The 26,117-nt window shown below is 38.8% G+C and overlaps 1 protein-coding gene across 3 annotated transcripts; it reads right to left on the reverse strand.

Moving 5' to 3' along the window:
- Window positions 1-8,236: 8,236 nt before the first annotated feature.
- Window positions 8,237-26,044, reverse strand: LOC112080344 (SH3 domain-containing kinase-binding protein 1). Of its 3 annotated transcripts, XM_024146064.2 has the most exons (18): window positions 25,952-26,044; window positions 24,577-24,734; window positions 24,238-24,295; window positions 23,597-23,706; window positions 22,540-22,630; window positions 22,348-22,409; window positions 22,190-22,235; window positions 20,939-21,033; window positions 19,478-19,579; window positions 18,914-18,965; window positions 12,662-12,712; window positions 12,328-12,451; window positions 10,741-10,906; window positions 9,792-9,845; window positions 9,366-9,556; window positions 8,886-8,949; window positions 8,520-8,587; window positions 8,342-8,406 (listed from the first exon to the last, which is right to left on the reverse strand). In XM_024146064.2, the coding sequence occupies exons 1-17, from the start codon at window positions 25,953-25,955 to the stop codon at window positions 8,555-8,557; spliced, it is 1,461 nt and encodes a 486-aa protein (XP_024001832.1). In that variant the 5' UTR covers window positions 25,956-26,044; the 3' UTR covers window positions 8,342-8,406; window positions 8,520-8,554. The 3 variants fall into 3 exon arrangements, with proteins under 3 accessions (XP_024001831.1, XP_024001832.1, XP_024001833.1); XM_024146063.2 differs by having other exon boundaries at window positions 8,237-8,587; XM_024146065.2 differs by lacking the exon at window positions 9,792-9,845 and having other exon boundaries at window positions 8,367-8,587.
- Window positions 26,045-26,117: the final 73 nt, after the last annotated feature.

Raw genomic sequence — 26,117 nt, forward strand, 5'->3', positions numbered from 1 at the left:
TACCACATTTAAAAAATGGCTTTATTGTCATTTCCTGGAGGTTAACCAGCTTATCTATGTAGCTCGTGCCCTCTCCTCCCTCATTTCCTCTCCACAGAAGAGAAAAACTGTTCTCTTTCTGTCTGTATCAGACCCTTTTTTATGAAGGCTAATTTTAGTTTAGATTTGACCCTCCTCCAAATCTTATTTCTGGCTCCATGCCTACTGCTGATACCATTTCTCTCCTCCCAAATCCCGCCTTTTTTACAGTAACTGTTTCCCTTTAAAAACCATTGCTCTGGACTAATGAAAAGGCTGTCTATTGTCTCTTTGGTTGATTATGGAGTTTCATGAAGTTGCAAAATTGATGTGTTTAATGGCAATGCCTGTGCTGTAACAGTTGTGATTAATGGCCTATCGAATATGTTTCATGAAGTACAGTTTTCAGTTGCCTTTGCAGTACATAAGGATGAAGGATCACTTTCCATAGGCCTTATGTGAAAGAAATTATGAAAATACTTCTGTACCAACAAACCCTATTTATTTACTTTAATTTATTTCATGTTACACTAGCAGTTTTAGCCCGAGAGGGAATTTGCACTCGATCACGCGTATTCAATGCCATTTTTAAAAATAGTTTTTTCCCATGGCAGTTTCAGAAGCCCACTCTCTCTAATGTGTTCCAGATGCTCTCCAGATGTGCTTTCCAGCTCACAGACTTCCCGGGCCATGCCAGAAGCATGTCGCCAGTGCCGAGATGGGGAAACAGATCTATAGGACTCACTCAAGAGAAGCCAAAGGCCTAAAATGGTAACAACAAATACTGATATCTCATCAAATATCCGACAGTAAATCTCTCCTTGTTTTTCTTCCTTCATCCTCTATTTTTGTTCATTGTGATGAGTCAACTTGTTTTCAGTTTCAGTATGCTATAAGTTAATGTTCTGTTGTGGACTGACGCAACCACTTTTATCCAGCGCAAAAGTATAATACCGACATGTTTCACTGGCGGATCACTTAATTTCAGTGTGTTTGTATTTCAAAGGTTTTAATTAGTTTCACTTTACCCTTTATATGACTAATTTAACATTTAGATCACAAGTGTGACCCCCTGGCACCTATTCTAAAAGACACATCCAAAAATGAGAAAAGGTTAATTTATACAGAATTAACTTATATAGTTTTGTTTTTGTGGACTGAAAGCCAAATACAATGCAGCACTGAATTCACAACAGTAGTACAAAAGTGCCTCCCAATGGATGCATGCAGCATTGCAGAATAGTTGCTGAGTCACTGGAGTATTTTGGACAGGTTCTATTTTATATTTTTAAAAAAGAGACACAAAATAGTTACTCTTATATACAATGGCAGTTTACACAAAAGACACAAGTAGTTTGCTCAGTTGACTCATGTTCCGCGAACACTATGCTTCAAAATATTCCCAAACGTGCTCATGAAAATAAGAAATATGCTTTTACAGGAAAATAATCACTGAGAAATGTGGCCCACATTCAATGTATAAAACCAGCTCTGTAATTTCGGGTGGTGTTGTTCTTTCAATGAAATATACAATATCATCAATATAAAATAAAACATATTTTCTATCCAAAGGCCGGGATTCAATGCAAGGCATTGAGTGTGCCGTGTTAAAGCACGGCACACTATAACATACTTTTAAAAGTGATTTAGGCTGTGTAGTAAAAGTTGAATCATTTAAAATTACAATTTTTCTCTTTATTTTTTTATTGACGGATAGCCAGCGGCACACTCCAAACACTCAGACATCATTTACAAACAAAGCATTGTGTTTAGTGAGTATGATCAGATGCAGTAGGGATGTTCTCTTGATTAGTGTGTGAATTGGACAATATCCCTGTAAAGTACTTTTGGATGCAGGGAAAAATGTATGGAGTAAAAAGTACATTATTTTCTATCAAATGTAGTGAAGTAAAAGTTGCAAAAATAGAAATAGTAAAGTTAATGTAGAAACCCCCCCCCCAAATATTTAAGGTAGTACTTTAAAGTATTTTTACTTAAAGCACTTTTGACCACTGCCTCAAATGCCCTTCACACCAGTACATTAGCATACTTTATATACTGTTCACATGCACTTTCACATAGTATTCCCATACATACATTAAGGCCATGCAAACTGATTGAAAACTGAATGAGGTGTACCATGTATCTTGTTTATGTACTGTACATGTGCCATTTACACAACTGTTCAAAAGTTTGCGGGTCACGTAGAAATGTCCTTTGTTTTGTCGTTCGATGTTCGGATCACAAAGAAGAGCATTCGTGAGATGCCAGAAAAAATTAAAAACGCTGGAGTGCTTGACGCCATTCCTGTCAAGCCTGTGGTGGAGGCAATGTGATGTCTGGGGGGCTTTGGTGGTTGTAAAGTGGGAGATTTGTACAGGGTAAAGGGGATCTTTTTTACTATGCCATATTCCTGTGGACGGCACTTAATTGGAGCCAATTTCCTTTCTACAACAGGACAATGACCAGGCACAGCTCCTAACTATGCAAGAACTATTTAGGAAGAAGCATTTCAGCTGTTATTCTTGTCTATAATGGAGTGGCCAGCCCAGTCACCGGATCTCAACCCTATTGAGCTGTTGTTGGGAGCAGCTTGACCGATATGGTACGTAAGAGTGCCCATCAAGCCAATCCAACTTGTGGGAAGTGCTTCAGGAAGCATGGGGTGAAATCTCTTCAGATTACCTCAACAAATGACAACATGAATGCCAAAGTCTGCAAGGCTGTAATTGCTGCAAATGGAGGATTCTTTGAAAGGACACAATGATATTTCATTATTTATAACCTTGTCAACGTCTTGACTATATTTCCTATTCTCATTTTGCAATCATTTCACGTATGTTTCATGGAAAACAAGGACATTTTAAAAGTGAACCCAAACTTTTGAACGGTAGTGTATTATTGTGATGTGCCATAATATTTATTTGCGTGGTGGACAACTTGATACGGTCACATGCTATTGTTGTGGTATGTCACAAATCATGTTACGACCACACATGTCAATATTATTTGATATATCTTAATATCTCCGCTAATTGAGGGCGCTGTCTTTATTACAAAAAAAAAGTCTTGCTTAAGGTGGATGTAGGTCTCTACAGGTAAAATAAAGTTCATTACAGTTAATATAAGAGAATTTACTTGCAGTGGACAGATTTATGCGAAATAATTCAGAAATAGATATCTGATCGTAACAAAGTTAATAATTGTATAGAACTCATATATGAGAGCATTCCTGGAGTGCAGTTGAATGAAAGTATGTACTCAAGGCAACAATAGTGCTAATGTTAATTAGAACATATATTGGCTAGTTGTATGCATGTATCTACTGTCGAAGGTGGGATAACAGATGAGTGGGCCTAATTTCGTATGAGCTCTAGTCGATGACAAAAAAAAATGGAGCATCTGGCAAAGCGCGTAGAATTTATTGGCTAATATTGGGTCTTGGGCTTGTATTAAGAGAGATGTCATTTTTATTGGTAAATAAGAGGCGAGTGCTATTTTAGTGCTTGGAATTGTTATGGTCCCGTACACGCCGAACCAAGCATGAACAATGGTATAGTCCGACGCCCTTCGAAATGTCACATGTTTGATAGTCCTGAGCCGGCTTAATGACTTTTGGCTCGAATTCAAGTCGGCAATGATGTTATGAATCGATGTCCATAGCACTGCTTCGTCGCAAAATACTATCTCTTCCGATATCTTCTCACATACAACTTTTTTAAGTTTGTGCTAGCTATGCCAAGTGTCCAGGGTGAGTGCATTTTTGTCGGTTATCATGCTAGACCAGTCAATATGGGAGGAATGATGTACAGCGATACGTAGCTCTAGCTGAAACCTAGTCCCAACAGTTGCGGCATGCGTCACTTGAGCGACAAAACTCTCAACCATCTAGGCTATCCAGAAGCTGAGTTTTTCGGAAAGCTGTAAACTAGGGAAATAACAGAACAAAATTTGAGAAGACATTTAACAACCCTGACCACCACAACATTCAATTTACCTTCCCAAACGTCTTAGATAAGATGTATATTTAGACCTCATTGCGAAATGAACATAATGAAAGATATTTCTCTATCCATAGTTAAGTGCTAAGCTAAACTGCTAACTTCTCATGTGTATGTCTGAGTGCGCCCTGAATTGACAAAGGATTTCGAGATGTTGGTTCCTCCGTTCTACCATTAAGCTTTCCACCATAGAGGGCATACATCCTCCAGTGTCTCCACACCAGCATGTTGCGAGTATGTGATAGAGACCTCACTCTATCACAGAATGCAGTGTCTCTTGCATCTCAAAGATCAATCTATCAAATCTCAGACACTGTGCTTCATCTTCTGTGTCGTGTTCCTATGTACTCTAAGTGCTGTGAGAGCCGAAAGCACCAAGTCAAGTGTGGCGAAACTTTGTTTGTGGCCTGTGTACTAGAAAGTGAAGGTCCCAACTTGGTGGTGCTTGTACGATGGGTGATCCACCAGTGCAACGCAAATACCAGTGAGCAAAAAAACTTGCTTTCTTTGTTTTGGTCACTGCAGTTATCACAATTCAGGTCCACACGTGTGTCCTTCAACTCGTAGTTGTTGATGATATGTGTCAGTCGTTACGGTTGAAGATGCTTGCGCCTTGCCATATTGTTACTTGCTATGGGTCCAGGCGTAACTCTCTTTCTGTATGGGGATAGCGGTTATTAAGGAACCCATTTCCTTGTAGATGATGTGTGCGAGACCAGTAGTGTACAGGGTTGTTCTACTGAGAGTTCTGAAAGACCAAATTCCAGATACCAAATTATTGATTCCATAGGCTAATAATACTTAAAGAGACAATGGTGAAATAGTGTTATGGCATTGTGAAAGAGATACATTACTTGAACTAGGAAGTTTATCTATACGTAGATCTATTGACGAACTCTTGGAGAGCGAATTGATGTGTTAGCTTAGCAGGAGCCAGTCCAGTCTTCCTGGTCTCTAGTGAGTCAACGTTCCTAGCGTTTAGGCTAACGGAGCAGGGATGTCTTTAACGTTCGGGGTCTTTTGTTTAGGAGATGGTTCATTGTTAATTTAGTCTAGAACTACTATTAAATAAAATCTATAATGATGGCACCGAATCCATAGGTACTAATTAGTAAACGTGTTAGACTAGGCACAATCCACAAACACTATTGAATACAGTAGGTCTAGTTAACCAAATAATGTTAGGTTCAATGTTACTTAGCTAGCAAGCCAGCCATGAACTCCAGCTGGCTAAGCGTGAGCAAGCAGCCTTAACGTGCCAATGAAAACAAACTTTCTGACAAAATTAGAAACGATTTAAACTATATCATGGAACGAACTAAGATACGTACCCTAAATAATATCAATGGAATGAACCTTCACGGCAGGACTGCACTCATGTTCGGTAAAATTACAATAGAACTAAATGCATTTTTTACGTATGTAGTTTTGCACAGCTGTTTTGGCCCGTTTGTCCACTGATTTCAAACAGCTCCGAGATTATCCTGTGACGAGCAATTCTGTTGATCGCGTTTACTTCCCTCATCACTGTCTCAGATAAAGTACGGTCTACAATGTTTCTTCTCAATGAACAAGATGTTTTGATAACCTTGAATGCGATGGTAATAATTAGTTTTCCTCGTTCAATTCTGAAGAATCATGAGGCGGTCTAGGGCATGGTGCATGCATGTACATATTTCATTGCGCATGAAAGTAGTTAATACTATATACATTTTACGGAAACAATCTGTTTTACAATAGTTATATTTTGTTTGTTTTTAGTCCTATTCTTCCTCTACCCTCAACCTCTCCCATCTATTTCTAATGTTTGACATTTGACGTATATTTYTAACTATTCTGTTTCACAAATGTTCTGAACCTATATAGGAAGGAATGATTGACAAAGGCATTCAAAAAGGGCCCATGTCTTTTGAATGAAATGACAGTCACCAGTGACAACTGTACTGTTTGTGACTTGTGTCTCCTTATCAACACAATGACACATTTTAAAAAAAAATCTTTGTTGCTATTTCCTGGAGGTTAACCAGCTTATCTATATAGCTCGTGCCCTCTCCTCATCCCTCATTTCCTCTCCACAGAAGAGAAAAACTGTTCTCTTTCTGTCYGTATCAGACCCTTTTTTTATGAAGGCTAATTTTAGTTTAGATTTGACCCTCCTCCAAATCTTATTTCTGGCTCCATGCCTACTGCTGATACCATTTCTCTCCTCCCAAATCCCGCCTTTTTTACAGTAACWGTTTCCCTTTAAAAACCATTGCTCTGGACTAATGAAAAGGCTGTCTATTGTCTCTTTGGTTGATTATGGAGTTTCATGAAGTTGCAAAATTGATGTGTTTAATGGCAATGCCTGTGCTGTAACAGTTGTGATTAATGGCCTATCGAATATGTTTCATGAAGTACAGTTTTCAGTTGCCTTTGCAGGTACATAAGGATGAAGGATCACTTTCCATAGGCCTTATGTGAAAGAAATTATGAAAATACTTCTGTACCAACAAACCCTATTTATTTACTTTARTTTATTTCATGTTAYACTAGCAGTTTTAGCCCGAGAGGGAATTTGCACTCGATCACGYGTATTCAATGCCATTTTTAAAAATAGTTTTTTCCCATGGCAGTTTCAGAAGCCCACTCTCTCTAATGTGTTCCAGATGCTCTCCAGATGTGCTTTCCAGCTCACAGACTTCCCGGGCCATGCCAGAAGCATGTCGCCAGTGCCGAGATGGGGGAAACAGATCTATAGGACTCACTCAAGAGAAGCCAAAGGCCTAAAATGGTAACAACAAATACTGATATCTCATCAAATATCCGACAGTAAATCTCTCCTTGTTTTTCTTCCTTCATCCTYTATTTTTGTTCATTGTGATGAGTCAACTTGTTTTCAGTTTCAGTATGCTATAAGTTAATGTTCTGKTGTGACTGACGCAACCACTTTTATCCAGCTGCAAAAGTATAATACYGACATGYTTCACTGGCGGATCACTTAATTTCAGTGTGTTTGTATTTCAAAGGTTTTAATTAGTTTCACTTTACCCTTTATATGACTAATTTAASATTTAGATCACAAGTGTGACCCCCTGGCACCTATTCTAAAAGACACATCCAAAAATGAGAAAAGGGTTAATTTATACAGAATTAACTTATATAGTTTTGTTTTTGTGGACTGAAAGCCAAATACAATGCAGCACTGAATTCACAACAGTAGTACAAAAGTGCCTCCCAATGGATGCATGCAGCATTGCAGAATAGTTGCTGAGTCACTGGAGTATTTTGGACAGGTTCTATTTTATATTTTAAAAAAGAGACACAAAATAGTTACTCTTATATACAATGGCAGTTTACACAAAAGACACARGTAGTTTGCTCAGTTGACTCATGTTCCGCGAACACTATGCTTCAAAATATTCCCAAACGTGCTCATRAAAATAAGAAATATGCTTTTACAGGAAAATAATCACTGAGAAAYGTGGCCCACATTCAATGTATAAAACCAGTCCTCTGTAATTTCGGGTGGTGTTGTTCTTTCAATGAAATATACAATATCATCAATATAAAATAAAACATATTTTCTATCCAAAGGCCGGGATTCAATGCAAGGCATTGAGTGTGCCGTGTTAAAGCACGGCACACTATAACATACTTTTAAAAGTGATTTAGGCTTGGTCCAACGTGTGCAGTGTTTACCATGTAAATATTGGGGGAAAGTCCTTTTAAAAGGCACATTGTCAGTTGTATTGTGCACTGCGCTATAACCCACCTTGAATTGAATCCCGGCTACAAAGTATTTTGGYCGATATATACAAAGCATTTTGGCCCCTTGCCAATTTTGGTCCCTTGCCAATCAAGTCCAGAATGCCCTCAAACAAAATGGARGAGTACAATCTAGGGCTGTATTCAATCGTTATCGCGACAGTATCGCGGAAGGTCCGTGTTAAAATATAAAGGTTTTGGCAATGAAGCCCTTTATCCATTTCCCCAGTCAGATGAACTCAATGTTAGAGGTAGTTTTGTGAGCCGATGCTAACTAGAGTTATGGCAATGGCTGGAAGTCTATGGTATCTACTAGCATGCTAGTAGATACTTCCAGTCATTGCCCTAACGCAAGTTAGAAATTGAGCTAACGCTAGTTAGCAAACTCTTTCAAACTGCACACAGAGACATAAAAATGGTATCCACGGGTTCATCTGACGCCGGGGAAGTAGATAAAAGACTTCATTGCCAAAATCCCAAAGTATCCCTTTAAAAGGTAATTTCCGATGCAGCGTTTACCTTAAATGCAAACGCGGGAACATTGCCTTTACATTTTTGATCGAGCTATAAAGCGGATCTTCCGTGATACTTCAGCGATACGGATCGATTCCAGCCCTTAATGTGGCCTCAGCTGGTTTGTCTGCAGAGGAAGCAGATATGCATCATTTCTATCTGCTCTTGCACTCCAATGCCAGGAACATTATAATTTCACTTCAAGTTTGTGTTCAAGGGAATGACATTACAGAGCCTTACTTAGATGTACCGCCCRGTCATGGTGTCAGTTAGGATTAATGTTTAGTCCTAAGACCATGTACCTCCTCCTGCATAGGGGAAACATTGTGTTAATATTCAGTTAAATCAAAAGCTTGTGTTTATRCTCCAAACATTGTATGTTCAAAACAAGTCATGCTAACCTCTCACTATTACAATAACATGGGAGGTTAGCATGTCTTGGGGGTATGCTATTTGTGCGATATTTGTGTGATATTTAACAGTCTGCACTTTAACCTCATAGTCATGGTATCATTTCAAATTCAAAGTGCTGGAGTACAGAGCCAAAAKAACAAAAAATGTCACTGTCCCAATACTTTTGGAGCTCAYTGTAAATATTCCACATACCTGCAGCGCCACACGTTTGTTTCTCTCGTCTCTCAGTTCCTCTTTCATTTCCTGTATGTCTCGTCTACAAGGAAAGAACAGAAAATATATCAATCTTCAAATTAAATTTGAAGAGGTCAAAGAAGAGTTTGAAAATKAAGGAATGGTTTACATTTTTGGCAGGAGAGATGTAGCCTGGTTAACCCATACTGAATTGTTTCAACAATGGTGAGCCCAGCATTCAGTCTTGTTTAACCAGGATAGGTGAGGTCTGACTGKAAGTGTCAGACTTTTTCCTGTCTTTCCAGTTTAGTATTTAGCATTTTGCCTTCAGCACCTTCACTAATTGTTTTTTGGGTGTGCTGTAGATTCTGCCTATTATCAAAATCGTTGAAAATATCTTGGTGGAACAATTGAACAAACGGGTTAATGTCCCAGATTCCTCAAGTTCTTTTCCCCCTGGTTATCTAGAAGTCTGAAAAAATGGGTAATACTACTTACTCATGTCTGTTTTGCAGCAGCTCCAGAGCCATCTTCAGCTCCCTGACCTCAGCATGTAAGCTGTCCAGACAAGGCTTCTCCTCCTGGGTTGCCCTGGCCTCCAATACAGCCTTGGGAAGTGCTAGCCTGGAGGGTACTGGATTCTTGGTAGGATGCTCAGGCTTGGATGGTGGTGAATGACTTTCTGAAATCTGCAAGGTATCTCTGTTTGATTGTCAAGGATTGACAGGTCCAGAATTCAACCCCTTTAAATTCTATTCAATCTCAGTAAGCTTATTTAAAGTCAGTTGTTACTTTGTGGCTAATTGATACTTTGAGAGAGATACATTGCTGTTATGTTAATTTTGTGTTCTATATACTTGCCAGCAAGGCCTAACATGATGATAGAGTATTCATGTATATGGAATCAAAGTCAATTTTGCAAACCTCCAGCAGTTTAGGCAATTTTTCTGCTTCTGTCTGGTCCCTGCCACTCAGAGCCTAGGGTTAGAACAACAACAATGACCTTAATGACGATTTCATTTTAAGAGTCATTCCTCACATCATGGCCTCACTAACCCTTCATGGCATGCAACTTGTCAAGCCACTTATGAACAGGCCATCTCTCTCTCTGGGCGGRTGAGTTAAGACTTAGTGGGCCAGATGGGCCACGTCATACGAACGAATAGTCTTCAGGGAAACTCTGGAGGAATGTAATCTAACAAGGGCCACTATTCTCCACTGATATGCCCCTATGACTGTGATGACAATGATTCCTCTAGGCAGATATGTACTTGTGGCGTGACATTAGAAAATGACATCAGACTAACCAGAGAATGTATCATCATCTCTATGTTAACCTGGGGTTGTGGGTTCATAATGTCACTACATGTTGAGTGTTGGGCCACACTGCCCCCCTGTGGTTTCAGAGGGGATGTGGAGTATAGTGTGCACCTTTGGGCAGATATGGACTGGTAACGTCATGRCAATAGACAAATCAGGGATTGTATCATCATCGCTATGATAACCTAAGGGTTGGGGGTGGGTCTACTGTCATGTCATGTGATGTGTCATGCGTCATGTGATTAAGCCACATTGTCTCCCTGTGGTTTCAGAGGAAACATAACTGTGTGGTGTCCATGTTAGAACACACATACGACAATGACACTAACTCAAAGTAACTCTGACAGCTTCCATGGATGTGTGACTCTGTTCTAACATGCGATCTGTAGTAAATCAAATCAAATACCATTCTTTTGGTTGCATACACATATTTAGTAAATGTCATTGTGGGTGTAGCGAAATGCTTCTGTTCCTAGTATGTCATATGTACAGAGGTGCATTCTGTACCATAATAATATTAATAATAATACAATATGGAATATTGTCGCCATACCTGTGGACTGATGACGAGGGCTGATGGAGGTCGTCTCTGTGGGGGTTTGGCTCTGTTGGCTGTGGGGTGACTCAGTTTCTCAGGGGACACGTCCACTCCGTCAAACTGGTCCGAGTTACTGTCCTCTGAACATTTTGGTGAAAGGGGAGGGAGATCGCCATTGGCTCTAATGGGGGAAAATATGTAGGCATTTATTTCAGAGAAATTAAACATTCATTATTTYAGGCCTACACTGGTTGATTCATAAGGTTAACTAGACCCCAAAATCTGTGATGTAGACAAAGGAAATTGAAAGATATGCTTCATTTTCTACAGTTGAGATTTTCTTTTGATTAAAATTGTTGTGGTTCAGTGTGGAAAAAGTGGCATCCTGTTTCCTGTTGCATGTTTTTAGAGGCAGGTGGTGATGTACTGCATATTGAAACCTCAGTGAGTTAATGTTTAGCCAAGCATTAAGACTTCCCCTTTCAACGTTCACACCCTCACTAGAACAAAAAATACGCAACAGCTTTTAATAAAATATACAAACTTGTTTGACCTTTGCAAGTATAATGATTTAATCCCAMGTGAATTTTACAAATAAGCAAAATGCTTTTAGCCAAGGCCACACTATCATTGCATTGCCTCCAACATGTGACAGTTACTCGGAAAGAACAGTCCGAATGGCTTTTTCTTCGTCAGTTGCCCCTTGGTAAAGACTGCCTTTTTGTTTTCCCAGTCGTGTTTGTGTGCGTGTGTGTTTGTTCAGGAAACAGGAAATGGGCTGCTCTCATCTGTTTAGGCCCACACTGACTCTTCCCAGAGTTTCCAGTGCACCGCTCAAGGTTTGGGAATCTTGGCAATTCAGCATTAAGACATGAAGACTGTGCTATAGTAACCTAGGCACCAACCAAAACTCTCCTCCACACTCTCCTTCCTTGCCAGTTTAAAGAGAATCAACAGTTCCTGTCTTGATAGAGATCTTTTGCTTTTCTTATTAGTGGCTTTTGCAATTATATAACTACTAAGGCTTYCATATGAGTGCCCTATTTGTCCATTCCGATCAGTAACAAAATCTGAAAGCAATGCTTCATGAAGCAATCCTTCATTTACAAGTCTCACTATTTACTTTCATACTTGATACTATGGAGTGATATTAGTGTCAACATTGGATTAAGATTGCATTCATGTTGGCAATACTATAGTGTTGGCACTACTCCATACTCTACCTAAATAGTTGGTGTTGACTGAGAAAAAAATGTGGTTTGAGAAACAGACGCCTCAAGTCCTCAACTGGCAGCTTCATTAAATAGTACCCGCAAAACACCAGTCTCGACGTGAACAGGCGACTCCGGGATGCTGGCCTTCTAGGCAGAGTTCCTCTGTCCAGTGTCTGTGTTCTTTTGTCCATCTTAATCTTTTCTTTTTATTGGCCAGTCTGAGATATGGCTTTCTCTTTGCAACTCTACCTAGAAGGCCAGCCTGTTCACTGATCAATTTTATGTTATTTTAATGGACAAAAAAAAAAGGTTTTCCTTTCAAAAACAATGACATTTTATAAGTGACACCAAACTTAAAAACAGTAGTGGATATTCTAGAATCACTCACTTGCTACTACCAAACTTCAGAGGCTTGTCCTTCACTGGAGGTGGTTGTGCAGGTCTACTTGGAGCAGGGAGCTTGACTTTGGTTGGGGGGTTGCTTCTCAGGTCTTTACTCTCTGGTTTCTCATCTGTGCGCACATGTGCACACTTAAGCATTGCTAGTAAGCAAACTGTACTCGTACGTACTTGTTAACAACACACACACACCTTGGTACAATTGTAAAGCATCATCTCCTCTGTATTTTAAAGTATCATTTAATACAACATCTGGTTAAATGAGACTACAGACACAGTAAAACTGTACTTTAATTGAACGGTATCAACATACTGTATCTTACCTTTTGCTTTTGCAGGGCTGCTCTTCTCCATCGCTGAACCCTYTGCCTTGACTAGAAGACCATAAGAGCACAAAATACACACCATATTATACACGGCCACAGCTATCTAACTTGCTACTGGTGTGTTCTCCTCGCTATGACAACGGTGAGTGTWCAACAGCATCAAGACACAGACCTCCAGGGTTAATAATTYTCTGCAAAAATGTACTTAGCATAATTTCATTAAAATGCAAATKAATATTCATGTAGCGCAGAAACATTGTTMATTTTCTTCCATTTGAGTTTGATTAAATCCCAACCAGTATAGTGGCATGCGAAGCCAAGATTCTGCATGTCATAGGAGCAGGCTAGTTCACRGCCGTGTCCAATARAATCCTACAGAATCCAACATACTGTAGTTACTGTTCCYAATAATCTCCCTTGAGAAGGCCTTGGCTTGGGGGGTGGAACTAACTTATCACAAAGGAGATCCCTCAAGTGTGAACAGCTAGGTATAATAGACTTATGGGAGTGTCTTTTGACAAAGCACAATATTCTGCCTTTCAATTACCATTAAGAGTTAACCAAGTAATTATATAGTGTTTAATAAAAAAAAAAAATGATTAACTAGAGTGCAGTTAAGGRAACTGACCACAATACAGTCAAGTCAATAACCACATAAATCTACATTATAGCTTTTAGSACATCTCTCAAGATACAGAGGAAGAACATGATGAGTGTCATGCCGACATGTAAGACAATAAACCACCAAAAGAGACTGGTGATGATGAATTCCACAGACCGAGTACCAATAGTAAATGAATGAGAATAGAGCCTACCTTCTCAGTTCAAAGCACATGTAAAACTCCCTGACCAAGCCCTTCCACCAATGTGAAGCACTAGAGTTGTTGCAGAGTTGGCTGCTTGGGCCGCTTGTGAAAAGCCACTGTGACAGACAGCGCTCTCTACGGTCCCCCACCCCCTGGCATCCTCCAAGGCATCTCAGCCAGGTCATGTGACCAACTGTGTTACATTCCCCTCTCCATCATGGTGTATGACTTCCTGTGACATAACTGCAACCCCCCAGTGACACTAGACGCCAATGGAGTAGTAGGAGCGATGGGGTGGAGGGATTCAAGTGCAGTTTTGAGTTGGGATGATATTATCTCCAAATGACTGTTAGGCCCTTTAATGTTTGAACTCGAACTCAAAGCAAGATATGACCGTTTGTTATTGTTCAGCAAGAGCCAGTGCCTCTCAACTTCAATCAAAGGGGTCTTGTAGCAATAGCAAACTTCTTTTGAGTATTTGTGCACAGATTTATTATTATTAAAATACATTATAAGATTRAAATATTGCACCTTAATGTTGTGTACTCCTTGTATTCAATTAGAAAGGCTTTATTTATTTAAAGCTGGGAAGAAACGTCCAGCCTAACAGCTAACTAACAGTTAACGTCTTACACACAAGTTGTAACGTCAGCAGAAGTGTGTGTTTGGAACAAGATCTGGTGCACTTAGATAAAACCTGCCTGTGAACCACATCCTGCTATGTGTGCYACTGACAGTCTCAAGATTGGACTCCCACATCCTCTTTTACTGTTTAAGGCAAAACATGTGTTACATGCTGTCTATCCCTCCACTGGGAACAAACTGGTTGAATCAACTTTGTTTGAATGTAATTTGTCAGCGTATTGTGACATGGAATCTACATGGAAACGACACTGGATTTGAAAGAAGTAATCCACGTCAACTCTTGTTTTGAGGGTGAAATTACAACCACAGGATTATGTCATTACCAAATTTCAACATAAAATATGTTGCACTTGTTTCTTTAAAACAATGTCAGATCATTAGGCTAGGCAGCACCTCCTACTGGATAACTTATTTATAGCTCCCCTTTGGTCTCCCATCCAGGGTTTAAACCAAGCCCTGCTTACAGTACCAGACAAAAGTTTGAACACTCCTAATCATTCAAAGGTTTTTCTTTAGTTGAACTATTTTCCACATTGTAGAATAATAGTGAAGACAYCAAAACTATGAAATAACACATATGGAGTCATGTTTTAGATTCTTCAAAGTAGCCACCCTTTGCCTTGATGACAGCTTTGCACACTCTTGGCATTCTTTCAACCAGCTTCATAAGGAATGATTTCCCAACAKTCTTAAAGGAGTTCCCACATATGTTGGCTGCTTTTCCTTCACTCTGCGGTCCAACTCATCCCAAACCATCTCAATTGGGTTGAGGTCGGATGATTGTGGAGGCCATGTCATCTGATACAGCACTCCATCACTCTCCTTCTTGGTCAAATAGCCCTTACACAGCCTGGAGGTGTGTTTTGGGTCATTGTCCTGTTGAAAAACAAATGATAGTCCCACTAAGCGCAAACCAGATGGGATGGCTTATCGCTGCAGAATGCTATGGTAGCCATGCTGGTTAAGTGTGCCTTGAATTCTAAATAAATCAGACAGTGTCACCAGCAAAGCACCCCCACAACATCACACCTCCTCCTCCATGCTTCATGGTGGGAACCACACATGCGGAGATCATCCATTCACTTACTCTGCATCTCACAAAGACATGCAAATTTGGACTCATCAGACTAAAGGACAGTTTTCCACCTGTCTAATGTCCATTGCTCGTGTTTCTTGGCCTAAGCAAGTATCTTCTTCTTATTGGTGTCCTTTAGTAGTGGTTTCTTTTCAGCAATTTGACCATGAAGGCCTGATTCACGCATTCTCCTCTGAACAGTTGATGTTGAGATGTGTCTGTTACTTGAACTCTGTGAAGCATTTATTTGGGCTGCAATCTTAGGCTGGTAACTGTAATGAACTTATCCTTTGTAGCAGAGGCAACTCTGGTTCTTCCTTTCCTGTGGCGGTCCTCATGAGAACCAGTTTCATCATTGCGCTTGATGGTAGAAACGTTCAAAGTTCTTGACACTTTCCGTATTGACTGATCTTCATGTCTAAAGTAATGAAGGACTGTCATTTATTTTTGCTTATTTGAGCTGTTCTTGCCATAATATGGACTTGGTCTTTTACCGAATAGGGATATCTTCTGTACTTCACCCCTACCTTGTCACAACAAAACTGACTGGCTGAAATGCATTAAGGAAAGAAATTCCACAAATTAACTTTTAACAAGGCACACCTGTTAATTTAAATGCATTCCATGTGACTACTTCATGAAGCTAGTTGAGACAATGCCAAGAGTGTGCAAAGCTGTCATCATAGCAAAGTGTGGCTTCTTTGAAGAATCTCAAATATATCAAATGTATTTTAATTTAACACTTTTTGGGTTACTACATGATTCCATATGTGTTCATAGTTTTGATGTCTTCATTATTATTCTACAATGCAGTGGTGGAAAAAGTACTAAATTGTCATACTTGAGTAGAAGTTAAGTTGAAAGTCACCCAGTAAAATACTAGAGTAAAAGTATTTGGTTTAAAATATACGTAAGTATCAAAAGTAAATTGAATTTCTAAAATATATTTAAGTATCAATAGTAAAAGTATAAATCATTTCAAATTCCTTATACTAAGCAAAGCAAACGGCACAGTTTTCTTTCTTTAGTTTTTTTCTCCAACACTCAGACCTAATTTACAAATGAAGCATTTGTGTTTAGTGAGTCCGGCAGATCAGAGGCAGTAAGAATGACCAGGGATGTTCTCTTGATAAGTGTGTGAATTGGACCACTTTCCTGTCAAAATGTAACGAGTACTTTTCGGTGTCAGGGAAAATGTATGGAGTAAAAAGTACATTATTTCTTTAGGAATGTAGTGGTAAAAGTAGCCAACAAACCTCTTAAGTAGTACTTTAAAGTATTTTTACTTACGTACTTTACACTACTGTTACAATGTAGAAAGTAGTAAAAATAAAGAAAAACCCTGGAATGAGTTGGTGTGTCCAAAGTTTTGACTGGTACTGTAGCTATGTAATTCATCACTATTACCAATGTGCTATCGTGAGAACGATGGTTGAGTGTTCTCCACTTTGATAGCAACAGCGAATCTATTTATTTTCTAAGTCATTCCAAAGGGTAGGTTTAACAGAACAAATGAAATGTGACCATACTTTACCACTCATTTATCATCAATGATGCTATTTAGGTCTATAGCATTTGCAAAGTCATCAMCAGCTATTGTTGTTTACAATAGGCCTAGGGTTTCAAGCTCTGGTTGATTTCAAATGTAATATTGAATTGTGTTTCGTTGTCAACGTAACCAAATATTAACATTTGAAGGAGAGTTTTTGCTTTGCTTCCGTCTGTGTGACTGACTCTATGACTTTAATTCCAGTTTGTCTGATATGTTGGATTCACATCTCCATCTCAACCAAAAATCTAAGTTAAAGAATAGGATTAAATCAAATCAAACTTCATTTAGTGCATTTTAAAGTTTTATTTTATTTTATTTAGTCCTATTTTTAAATGTAGATGTTTGGTTGAGAAAGAGACGTGAATATAACATATCAATTATTAATTTGTAGACAAACTTCAATTAAAGTCAGTGGTACAGATGGAACTATCCAGGAGTTGACAACCAAACACAATATCATTTTTGAACTATAATAAATGAACTTGTCGACAAGTAACAAGTTAACAAATTCTATGTTGGATTCACATCTCCAATTAAAAAATAAAAGTTAAAGAATGCGATTTAAGCCAGTGGCTCAGATGGAACTATCCAAGAGGTAGATGCATCTCTTTTAAATGTTAATGTTTGGTTGCGTTGTCAACCAAGCACAATTCAATATAACTTTTTTAGTACAGTAAAAAGTTAAGTCTATCTTACAAACGAATGTAACATTCATCCTGAAAATGATTAACACATCCATGGCCACTGTGAGGTTACTGTAACTATACATTTCTTCTTATGTAATCATATGTTCAAGATGGCATGMATAGGTTGTCGCAGGTCTGTGGAGAGCTTCACAATTGCTATAATCATCTGTTCAGAATCTTGAATGCCATTAACTTATTATCCACATTGAAATGATGTGGTGTGCTCTATTCCTTCATTGAACAACATACAGTCATCAAAACGTTGAGACTAAATATACCACCTATTAAAATGCTAGCACTTTAGACTTTATCAGGTCAAGAGAGGTCAAATTGAAACATTTGAACAGCTTTGAAACTTCAATGAACAATAATTTATGCATAGCTATAGATAATTGAGAGGCAAAAAAAACTATCTGAAATAGGGGTGATTGGGAGCTTCCATTTATATCATASAAACCACATTTTAGATTGTCAAAGTATCTAATATAGGTGTGGTTGTGTGAATTTGACGCCAAAATAGCTGAGTATTCTGGGGCTTTCCTGCRTTTATATTRGTCTGGACTGAAGAAATGTGAGTGTGTCTGTGGTCTGGTTTGCTAATAAAAACCTCAGTGTGGTTCGGTTACAGACAGCCGACAGACAGACAGGCAGAGTGGATGTTAGCACAAGGCCATTATGAATCATCATCCTAGATTCAAGTGTTGATGTCACAACTTTTTTTGGASAGAATAATATGATCGTCTCTGTGAAATAGCAAAGATCCTGATGYGGTTTCAGTCTTTGCAGGATTTTCTGTAGGTCTTTATAGGTGTTAAGGTTCTGGATGAGTAGAGAGGAGGTGAGGTGTCTCCCTGTGTCATTGTCACTCAATTTTAAAAGCTACTGTAATTTGACCGTTAGGGTCACCATACTCCCTCAACCTGAGTACAGTATTACATTTTTTGTAACATGCCTATSTTAATGTCTGTTTTCCATCTACAAGAACAGTATCTGTAAAATACAAAGACCTTGATTTTGAAATATTCAGGAAGCCATTTGGACCACACAAGCATCTCRTATTCAGCTGCTAAAACAACAACCTCACACACCCTAAAACATGAACACCGTGCCAGACTGAACACCACCGCAGACGAAAACAGTAGCAACAGTAGCCATTTCGTTGTGTGAGAATTCTCTAATTCAGCTCCCATTTGCATCTCTAAATCATATTGGTGTGTCACAGATTGGTGTCACCATAAAATTAGGAATTAAAATAYTAATACTAATTATAATAGTAATTCATTGGGAACTCTATGGTATGTTTTGTTGCACCAGCTATTCTGTTTCACCTCATAAGCTCCATCGTCAGCATCTAAATCACAAGACATTCTGTACTGTCATATTGGTATCATGGACTAACTGATGTATCATGGATCATGGACTGACTGATGTACAGTATATCCTGTTGCACTGGTCTCTCTTAATACAGGAAGTTGCTGTCTTTACCTGAGCGTCTTTCCGTGCCACGGCGTGCAGGTGGTTGGCTGGTGCTCCCAGACTGGAGGAAAAGGGACGGAAATCACAACAGGTTGGCTCAGTCTCTCTTTACTGCCTATTTGCAGAAACACACACCCACTGATTAGAGCACCCAGTGATGCGAGCGGCCATTCGTATTGTCTTGTTTTTTTGTTTTTTTTAAATGATATAAAATGAATACAATTCAAATTAAACTAACTTTCCACAGACAGACATTTTTGTCAGTGACTCCTAAACTGCAAATGTTGAAGAGATCTTTGAGTCAGAAACCTTTTATAAGTTAGTTATATAAGAAAGACCTGACTGGAAATGTATTTTTATGTCAGCCAACTGTAGATGAAGGGCTTTGTTTTTATTGACCTGTTGCGGTCTAATAAATAGCTCATGTTCATTACTGATGGGTGTCATGGCTGCTTAGGTCAGTGTAATGTAATGGCTAAACCCCCATGGAATRTGTGGGGGGAAATTCCCATTCACAGGGCTACAGCAGGACTATTGCTGGGAACATTTCCCTCATTCCTTGCTACAACTCACTTGGAGACCGTCTGTCGTCGGTATCACCATGACGAAGTTGTCGGGGAAAAAACCTCTGCGTCCGTTCATCTCTCCCTCCCACCAGCCCTCGTCCTCTGTTTCCTTCAGAAGAAGAGATTGTGTAAAGAGCAACTCAAAAAACTACACATAGTACAAAAAACGACAATGTCCATGCGGACCATGGTCATTGCCCACAGTGGAMACTATTATTTGATCTTCAAAGTTATCATAAACCTCCCTTTTCCACTTATAATTTGGCAGTGTGGGAAAAAGTACTCAATTATCATACTTGAGTAAAAGTAAAGATTCCTTAATAGAAMATTTCTCAAGAAAAAGTCAAGGTCACCCAGGAAAATACTACTTCAGTAAAAGTCTAAAAGTATCTGGTTTTGAATATACTTAAGTACAGTGGTGGGAAAAGTATTCAATTGTCATATTTGAGTAAAAGTAAAAAGTAAAAGTTCATGCTAGACATCAAAGTCCTTATTTTATGCAAACCAGACGGCACGATTCTCTCTTTGATATATACAATATAAGTCAAAAGTTTGGACACACCTACTCATTCAAGGGTTTTTCTTTATTTTTACAKTTTTCTATATTGTAGAATAATAGTGAAGACATCAAAACTATGAAATAACACATATGGAATCATTTTGGAACCAAAAAAGTGTAATGATGGACTGTCGTTTCTCTTTGCTTATTTGAGCTGTTCTTGCTATAACATGGAGGCGTTTTTCTGTATACCACCCCTACCCTGACACAACTGATTGGCTCAAACGTATTAAGAAGGAAAGATATTCCACAAATTAACTTTTAACAAGGCATACCTGTTAATTGAAATTCATTCCAGGTGACTACCTCATGAAGCTGATTGAGAGCATGCCAAGAGTGTGCAAAGCTGTTATCAAGGCAGAGGGTGGCTACAAAATATATTTTAATTTGTTTAACACTTTTTTGGTTACTCAATATTACTCAATATTCAATATGTGTTATTTCATAGTTTTGATGTCTTCACTATTATTCTACAATGTAGAACATTGACCCTTGAATGAGTAGGTGTGTTCAAACTTTTGACTGGTACTATATATATATATATATATATATATATATTGGAGTAAAGTACAGAAACTACTTAAGTAATACTTTAAAGTATTTTTTACTTAATGTAGTTACTTTACACCACTGTAATTTGGAATATAATTTATACCATCAGATTTCTGGATGTTTTCCCTACTTATGTAATTGTGCATGCTTTGTCGTCTAGTGGCACATATTTTCACGGAATTGCTCACAAGTCACTTAACAGGTTTGTCTGGTTGAAGAGGAGAAAAAATATTTATGAAATTGTATAACCAGGTTAATTCTAGTCCAAAACTGGAGCAGAATATTTCTTGATTTTGGTCCCTAAAGTCATACAGGTATATTGTATTGGGGAACATGGATGACAGCATTCGTACAAACCTTGGTGATGATTGTAACAATGTCTCCCTTCTTTAGATTTAACTCATCCTCGGTCAAAGCTGGATAGTCGAACATGACTTGACAACATTCTTTCACTGAGTAGACATAAAAGAGAGAAGGGAGTGTTATAAAGAGAACCTAAGCAATGCATGACTGGAATAGGTTGGTTGTGAGATCATGTTGAACAGACGCTGACAGTAATTTATCACAATACCTCATCATGACCAGTGGTGGAAAAGTACCCAATTGTCATACTTGAGAAAAGTATCGATACCTTAATCGAAAGTTACTCAAGTTAGTCACCTAGTAAAATATTACTTGAGTAAAAGTCTAAAAGTATTTGGTTCTAAATATACTTAAGTATCAAAAGTACAATTATAAATCATTTCAAATTCCTTATATAAAGCAAACTAGATGGCACCGTTGTCTTGTTTTTAAAATGTAAAGATAGCCAGGGGTACACTTCAAAATACATAATTTACAAACAATGCATTTGTGTTTAGTGAGTCTGCCAGATCAGAGGCTGTAGGGATGACCACTTGTTCTCTTGATAAGTGCGTGAATTGGACCATTTTCCTGTCCTGCTAAGCACTCAGCATGTAATGAGTACTTTTGGGTGTCAGGGAAAATGTATGGAGTAAAAAGTACATTATTTTCTTTARGAATGTAGTAAAGTAAAAATTGTCAAAATATAAATAGTAAAGTAGTACTTTAAAGTATTTTTACTGAAGTGCTTTACACCACTGATCATGACTAGCCAATCGACAAGGAAGAATATCAGTCCATACTTCCATATCTTTTTCTGTGAAGGGTGTGAACTGTGAAGTTTTGAGATTAACCTGTTTGAACCATTGACTTAATTAAACTGTGACATCAAGCCAGGGTTAACGTCAACGTTTCTGTGGGCCCACACCCACATAGCCTATTGGGTAAACTGCGGGAATTACTGACTGTCACATGCCAATGATGTGGCTGTCTATTCTTTGTGGACACCTGCCTAAGTGGTAGTTTGGTCCAAAAATAGAACACTTGTCACAAGCAGAGGTCTCACTGTTGTTGTAGTACATCAGAACATATATTCAGCCGAGACATTGCTTTGCAGTTTCATTCAATGTATCAAAAAGTCTCTCCCACAAGCAGGATGAATTTGATGATGGGTACAAGGATGGACCTTTTATTTTGCAATTTAAAATGTATTTCACTCATTTATACGACATACATAAAGTAGGAATAAGAACTATAGAAACTTACAATTTTTTGTTTTGTTCCTAACACTCGTCCTCTGAGGTAGCTTTGTCTTAACAAAAAAACAAATGTATTAAAATTCATCAATGGCATCTCACACCTACGTTTTCAGGAGAAAAACATCCCATGTGTATTGTATTTTGATTTTATCTTGCGTTCCATACCTCTTTACTAAACATTGTATCTGAGAGTTTGCGTCTTGTTTTGCCCTCGTTATGCTTGACATCTGAAAAAGATTGAGGAGGAAGTTCTATAAGGATATATTGATTCAAGTCCAGTCTCAGAACATGTCCAGTCTCAGAACATGTACAGTAACTCTGCAGTGCAAAAGAAAAAAGGCCATTTGAAAATCCCACCTTTTGGAGAGACAAATATCTCTTTGGCGAAGTTTGATGGGAACGCTCCCACTTTACCACTTTTCATTCCCATCCACCACCCATCTTCAATCTGTCCGGTGTTAAAAGAGAGAAGTAAAAAGAAAGAGAAACAGAAATATAAGAAAAGCACCGTATAACAGAGTTTCACCAATCATCCACGTGCATAGGACTTCTCAAAACAGGTTTGGTCAGCATAGTGTCTACAGATGTAGGATCTTAATTTGATCACCCTGTTGCAGGAGAACTTTCCTGGAAATGTAAATCTCTGAGTGTATTTGAGGTTTAAAAAGGTATCTGAAGTTTAATTTATTGTGAAATATCCATGAATCATAATCCACAGTGGAGGCTACATGAGGGGAGGACGGCTCATAATAATGTCTGGAACGGCGAAACCATTACCACGAGCCCGTGCTCCTCAATTAATAAGGTGCCACCAACCTCCTGKGATCCACATAATAACTATCATTTCCTGTTACTGCTGCAGGATTATTTTCCTGCTGTAGCAAACTGGCTCAAATGAAGAGCCTACATCTGTACACACCTCAAAGTAAAGTTGTAATGTGTGCGAGAAACGTGATTTCTCAGGATAATCTTGGGGAAATATCACAATGAATATGCATTGCTGGAAATGTCTGTGTGACTATTTGTTTTTCTRAGCTTTTGGAGGGGTGACATTTTAGTATCATATCATTTTAGTATCATATATCTACTCAAACAAGATAAATGATTTGTGGTTGATCCCTCATGAATTTGCCATTAGAGATATGATGCAAAGAAAGTAAATATGATATGACACTCCAATAAGGAAGTAAAAACATAAACATATCCTTCTAAATAGAGCAGCCAATGTTCTCTCCAACAACCTACAACAAATTTACACTGATACTCTATAGCAGGGGTCTCAAAATCATTTGGGTSTAGGGCCTCGTTAAATTGTCTCGTGGGATATTTGTTTGATTCCTTCTCTAGTATGTTGGCAAGTGTCTTCCCATCTATTGATAATCTAGTGTCAGTAATGATAAAAGCAGCGCTTTACCTCTCTGAGGATCTCAATGGTCTCCCCGRCAACCAGCTCCAGCTCGTCCTCATTCAAGGGAGTGTAGGCAAAGGCCACCTCACACTTCCTTGTTTGTTTAATCATCCTTGCTGCATGAACAAAGCATTGTACCAGCCACAAAATTAGTCAAAACCTTTCTTATTATTGTAAAAAATAATAGTTCAAACTAATGATGAATAGAAATTCAGTAGAGAAATGTAGAAGTAAACAAATACAGAAGTCTCAATGTGATAACTTATAGACTCCAGACTCAAAGCATGACTAGAAGAATTGAAGCTTCTTCGTGTTGTAACTAATTGAATCCCTCAAAGGGACTGTGCCATAACAGTTGACCCTGTGTGGCTTTTATCTGTTCCTTCTTTGTACATTTATAATTATGCTGTATATCTACACAGGGCCTTTAATGACTTGTTTCAGCCTGTCTTGCTGACAAAGTGTGTGTATCTCGATGGGCACAAACCAAAACACTTCCATATTTCAGTACAAAACAGGGTTCATGTTTGATAGACTGGGGAAACAACATATCTGGATACAGTTTTTGTTACGGATCAAGTTATGGGAAACACAATAAGCAGAGTGTCACGGCGGTGGACGTTTAAAGACATTGGAGAGTGACATACATTKCCGTAGGCTTCTTGGTTCCCTCTTGCTGTCACCTATCAAAAACACTGGCACCTCCTGTGTGGGAAATAAAAGATATAAACACATACAAGGAAAAAGCTAACGAGTCAGTATACAATGGATAGTTCATGAAAATGCACATACAGTAGGCTGATCAGAGTTGTGGTCAAACCGATTTCAAATCAGTCAAGGAAGGAAGTAAACTGAAACRATGGAATTTCAGTTCCTTGACAGAATATCATTTCATCTGACTTCCTTCGTCGACTGAATTGAGATGGTATTCATCCTAATCCTGGGACTGAAGGCGTGAAGGCAAACTCTTGATGGACATACCGTACCTTGACGAAGTTAGAGGGGAAGATGCCCCTCTTGCCCYTCAGWTCCCCCTCCAGCCAGCCCTCCTCGCTGGCATTGGTGACACTCGTCACYACGTCTCCCACCTGCACCGTCATCTCATCTCCCATTGTGCCCTCAAAGGCGATCAGCACCAGCACCTCTGAGACACACAMATAGGGGAGGAGGGGGAAGAGAATATGATGTTGCAAGTTTCATTCTCTTTTCAAACAGACCTAAAAATATTGCTTGAGGAACTGCAGTTATTTAGGGTCATTTAACAAATGTGGSCCAACGTCTAGAAGGTTAACGCCATAGTCTGGTAACTCAAAGACATAGGGAGGGGAGAGAGATTACGTGGACCCTTTTCACACCATTGTGCTGATCMAAACCGTGTGCTGGCATAGATATTGCCTATCACATTGTTCTCTCTAGCATGGTTTTGGCAACTATGGCGGGTATATAACCAGCTTGTTTGACTCAGCTTGGCTGCATAGTGTGAGAAGGGTAATGGTATTGCACGTTTATTTGAACTCATTAGACAGGTAATGTGCCCCAACGTCTAGAAAGGCAATGCTTGTTTCAACAGGCTATGTGGTATGTTCCAGGCAAGGCGGGGAGGAGAGGAGTAGAGTTGCAATGGACAACAATGTGACGTCAAGATGATTGTGTTTGGAACGTACAGTAAATCATAGGYGAGAAACGCGTTTGTTTTTTCCTGACTAAACACCAAGGCCTTTGTAAACCAAATCAGTCTCCTGTAGCATATTTGTGCTTGAACAACACGTATGTAAAGCAAGGTTACAGTACAGTACCGGRGCAGCAAAATGGATACCAAACATTAYAGTTTGGAATTTGCCCTGGGATAGTGACAAGGTTTCTGTTCAAGTAGTTTTTTGGCAAGAAATATATTTTTTTTTCTTCAGTACCACACACACCCATTGCCTACAACCAACCTGTAAGTAAGAAAATAATAAAAAATGTACCTTACCCACTGCTAGTACTAGTGCTAACCTGTTTACCTGTCTTTAGGCATTTATGTCAATGTTAGCTATGAAGCAACCCTGCAACACCAAATACAAAAGTATAGTGGACACCCAGATATCTACTACCACTTTGTTTACTGGATAATAAAGCAGCAAGATCATTATCTCTGTTGTCTGTTTTCTGACAAAGAGGGTGTATAATCTAGAAACATGAACAGGCCTACATATCTGGTATACTAAAATCACCTCCACTCGCAACTATTATTTGGGAATACAAACTATAGTTCTTGTCAATTGCCCTGAATATAACTGATTGATTGACAGACATTGTAAACATTCCCCAAACCCTTCTAGACACTGCTGAATGGACAACAGTTACAATGCACTTACTTACCCATGACTTCTTAGAAAGCTTTACTCTCTCTTCTAGACTGTTATGTAAATCCTCTTCAGAGGACAGACAGACACCTCATGCTACAGAAGGAGAACTGAAAGAAAGTATTGCCCAAGGAGCAAAGCTATATATGGCTAGCCAGGGCCCTCCTTCCCTCTAGTCAATC

This window comes from Salvelinus sp. IW2-2015, unplaced genomic scaffold, assembly GCF_002910315.2.
Source record: "Salvelinus sp. IW2-2015 unplaced genomic scaffold, ASM291031v2 Un_scaffold16268, whole genome shotgun sequence".
Lineage (NCBI taxonomy): Eukaryota > Metazoa > Chordata > Actinopteri > Salmoniformes > Salmonidae > Salvelinus > Salvelinus sp. IW2-2015.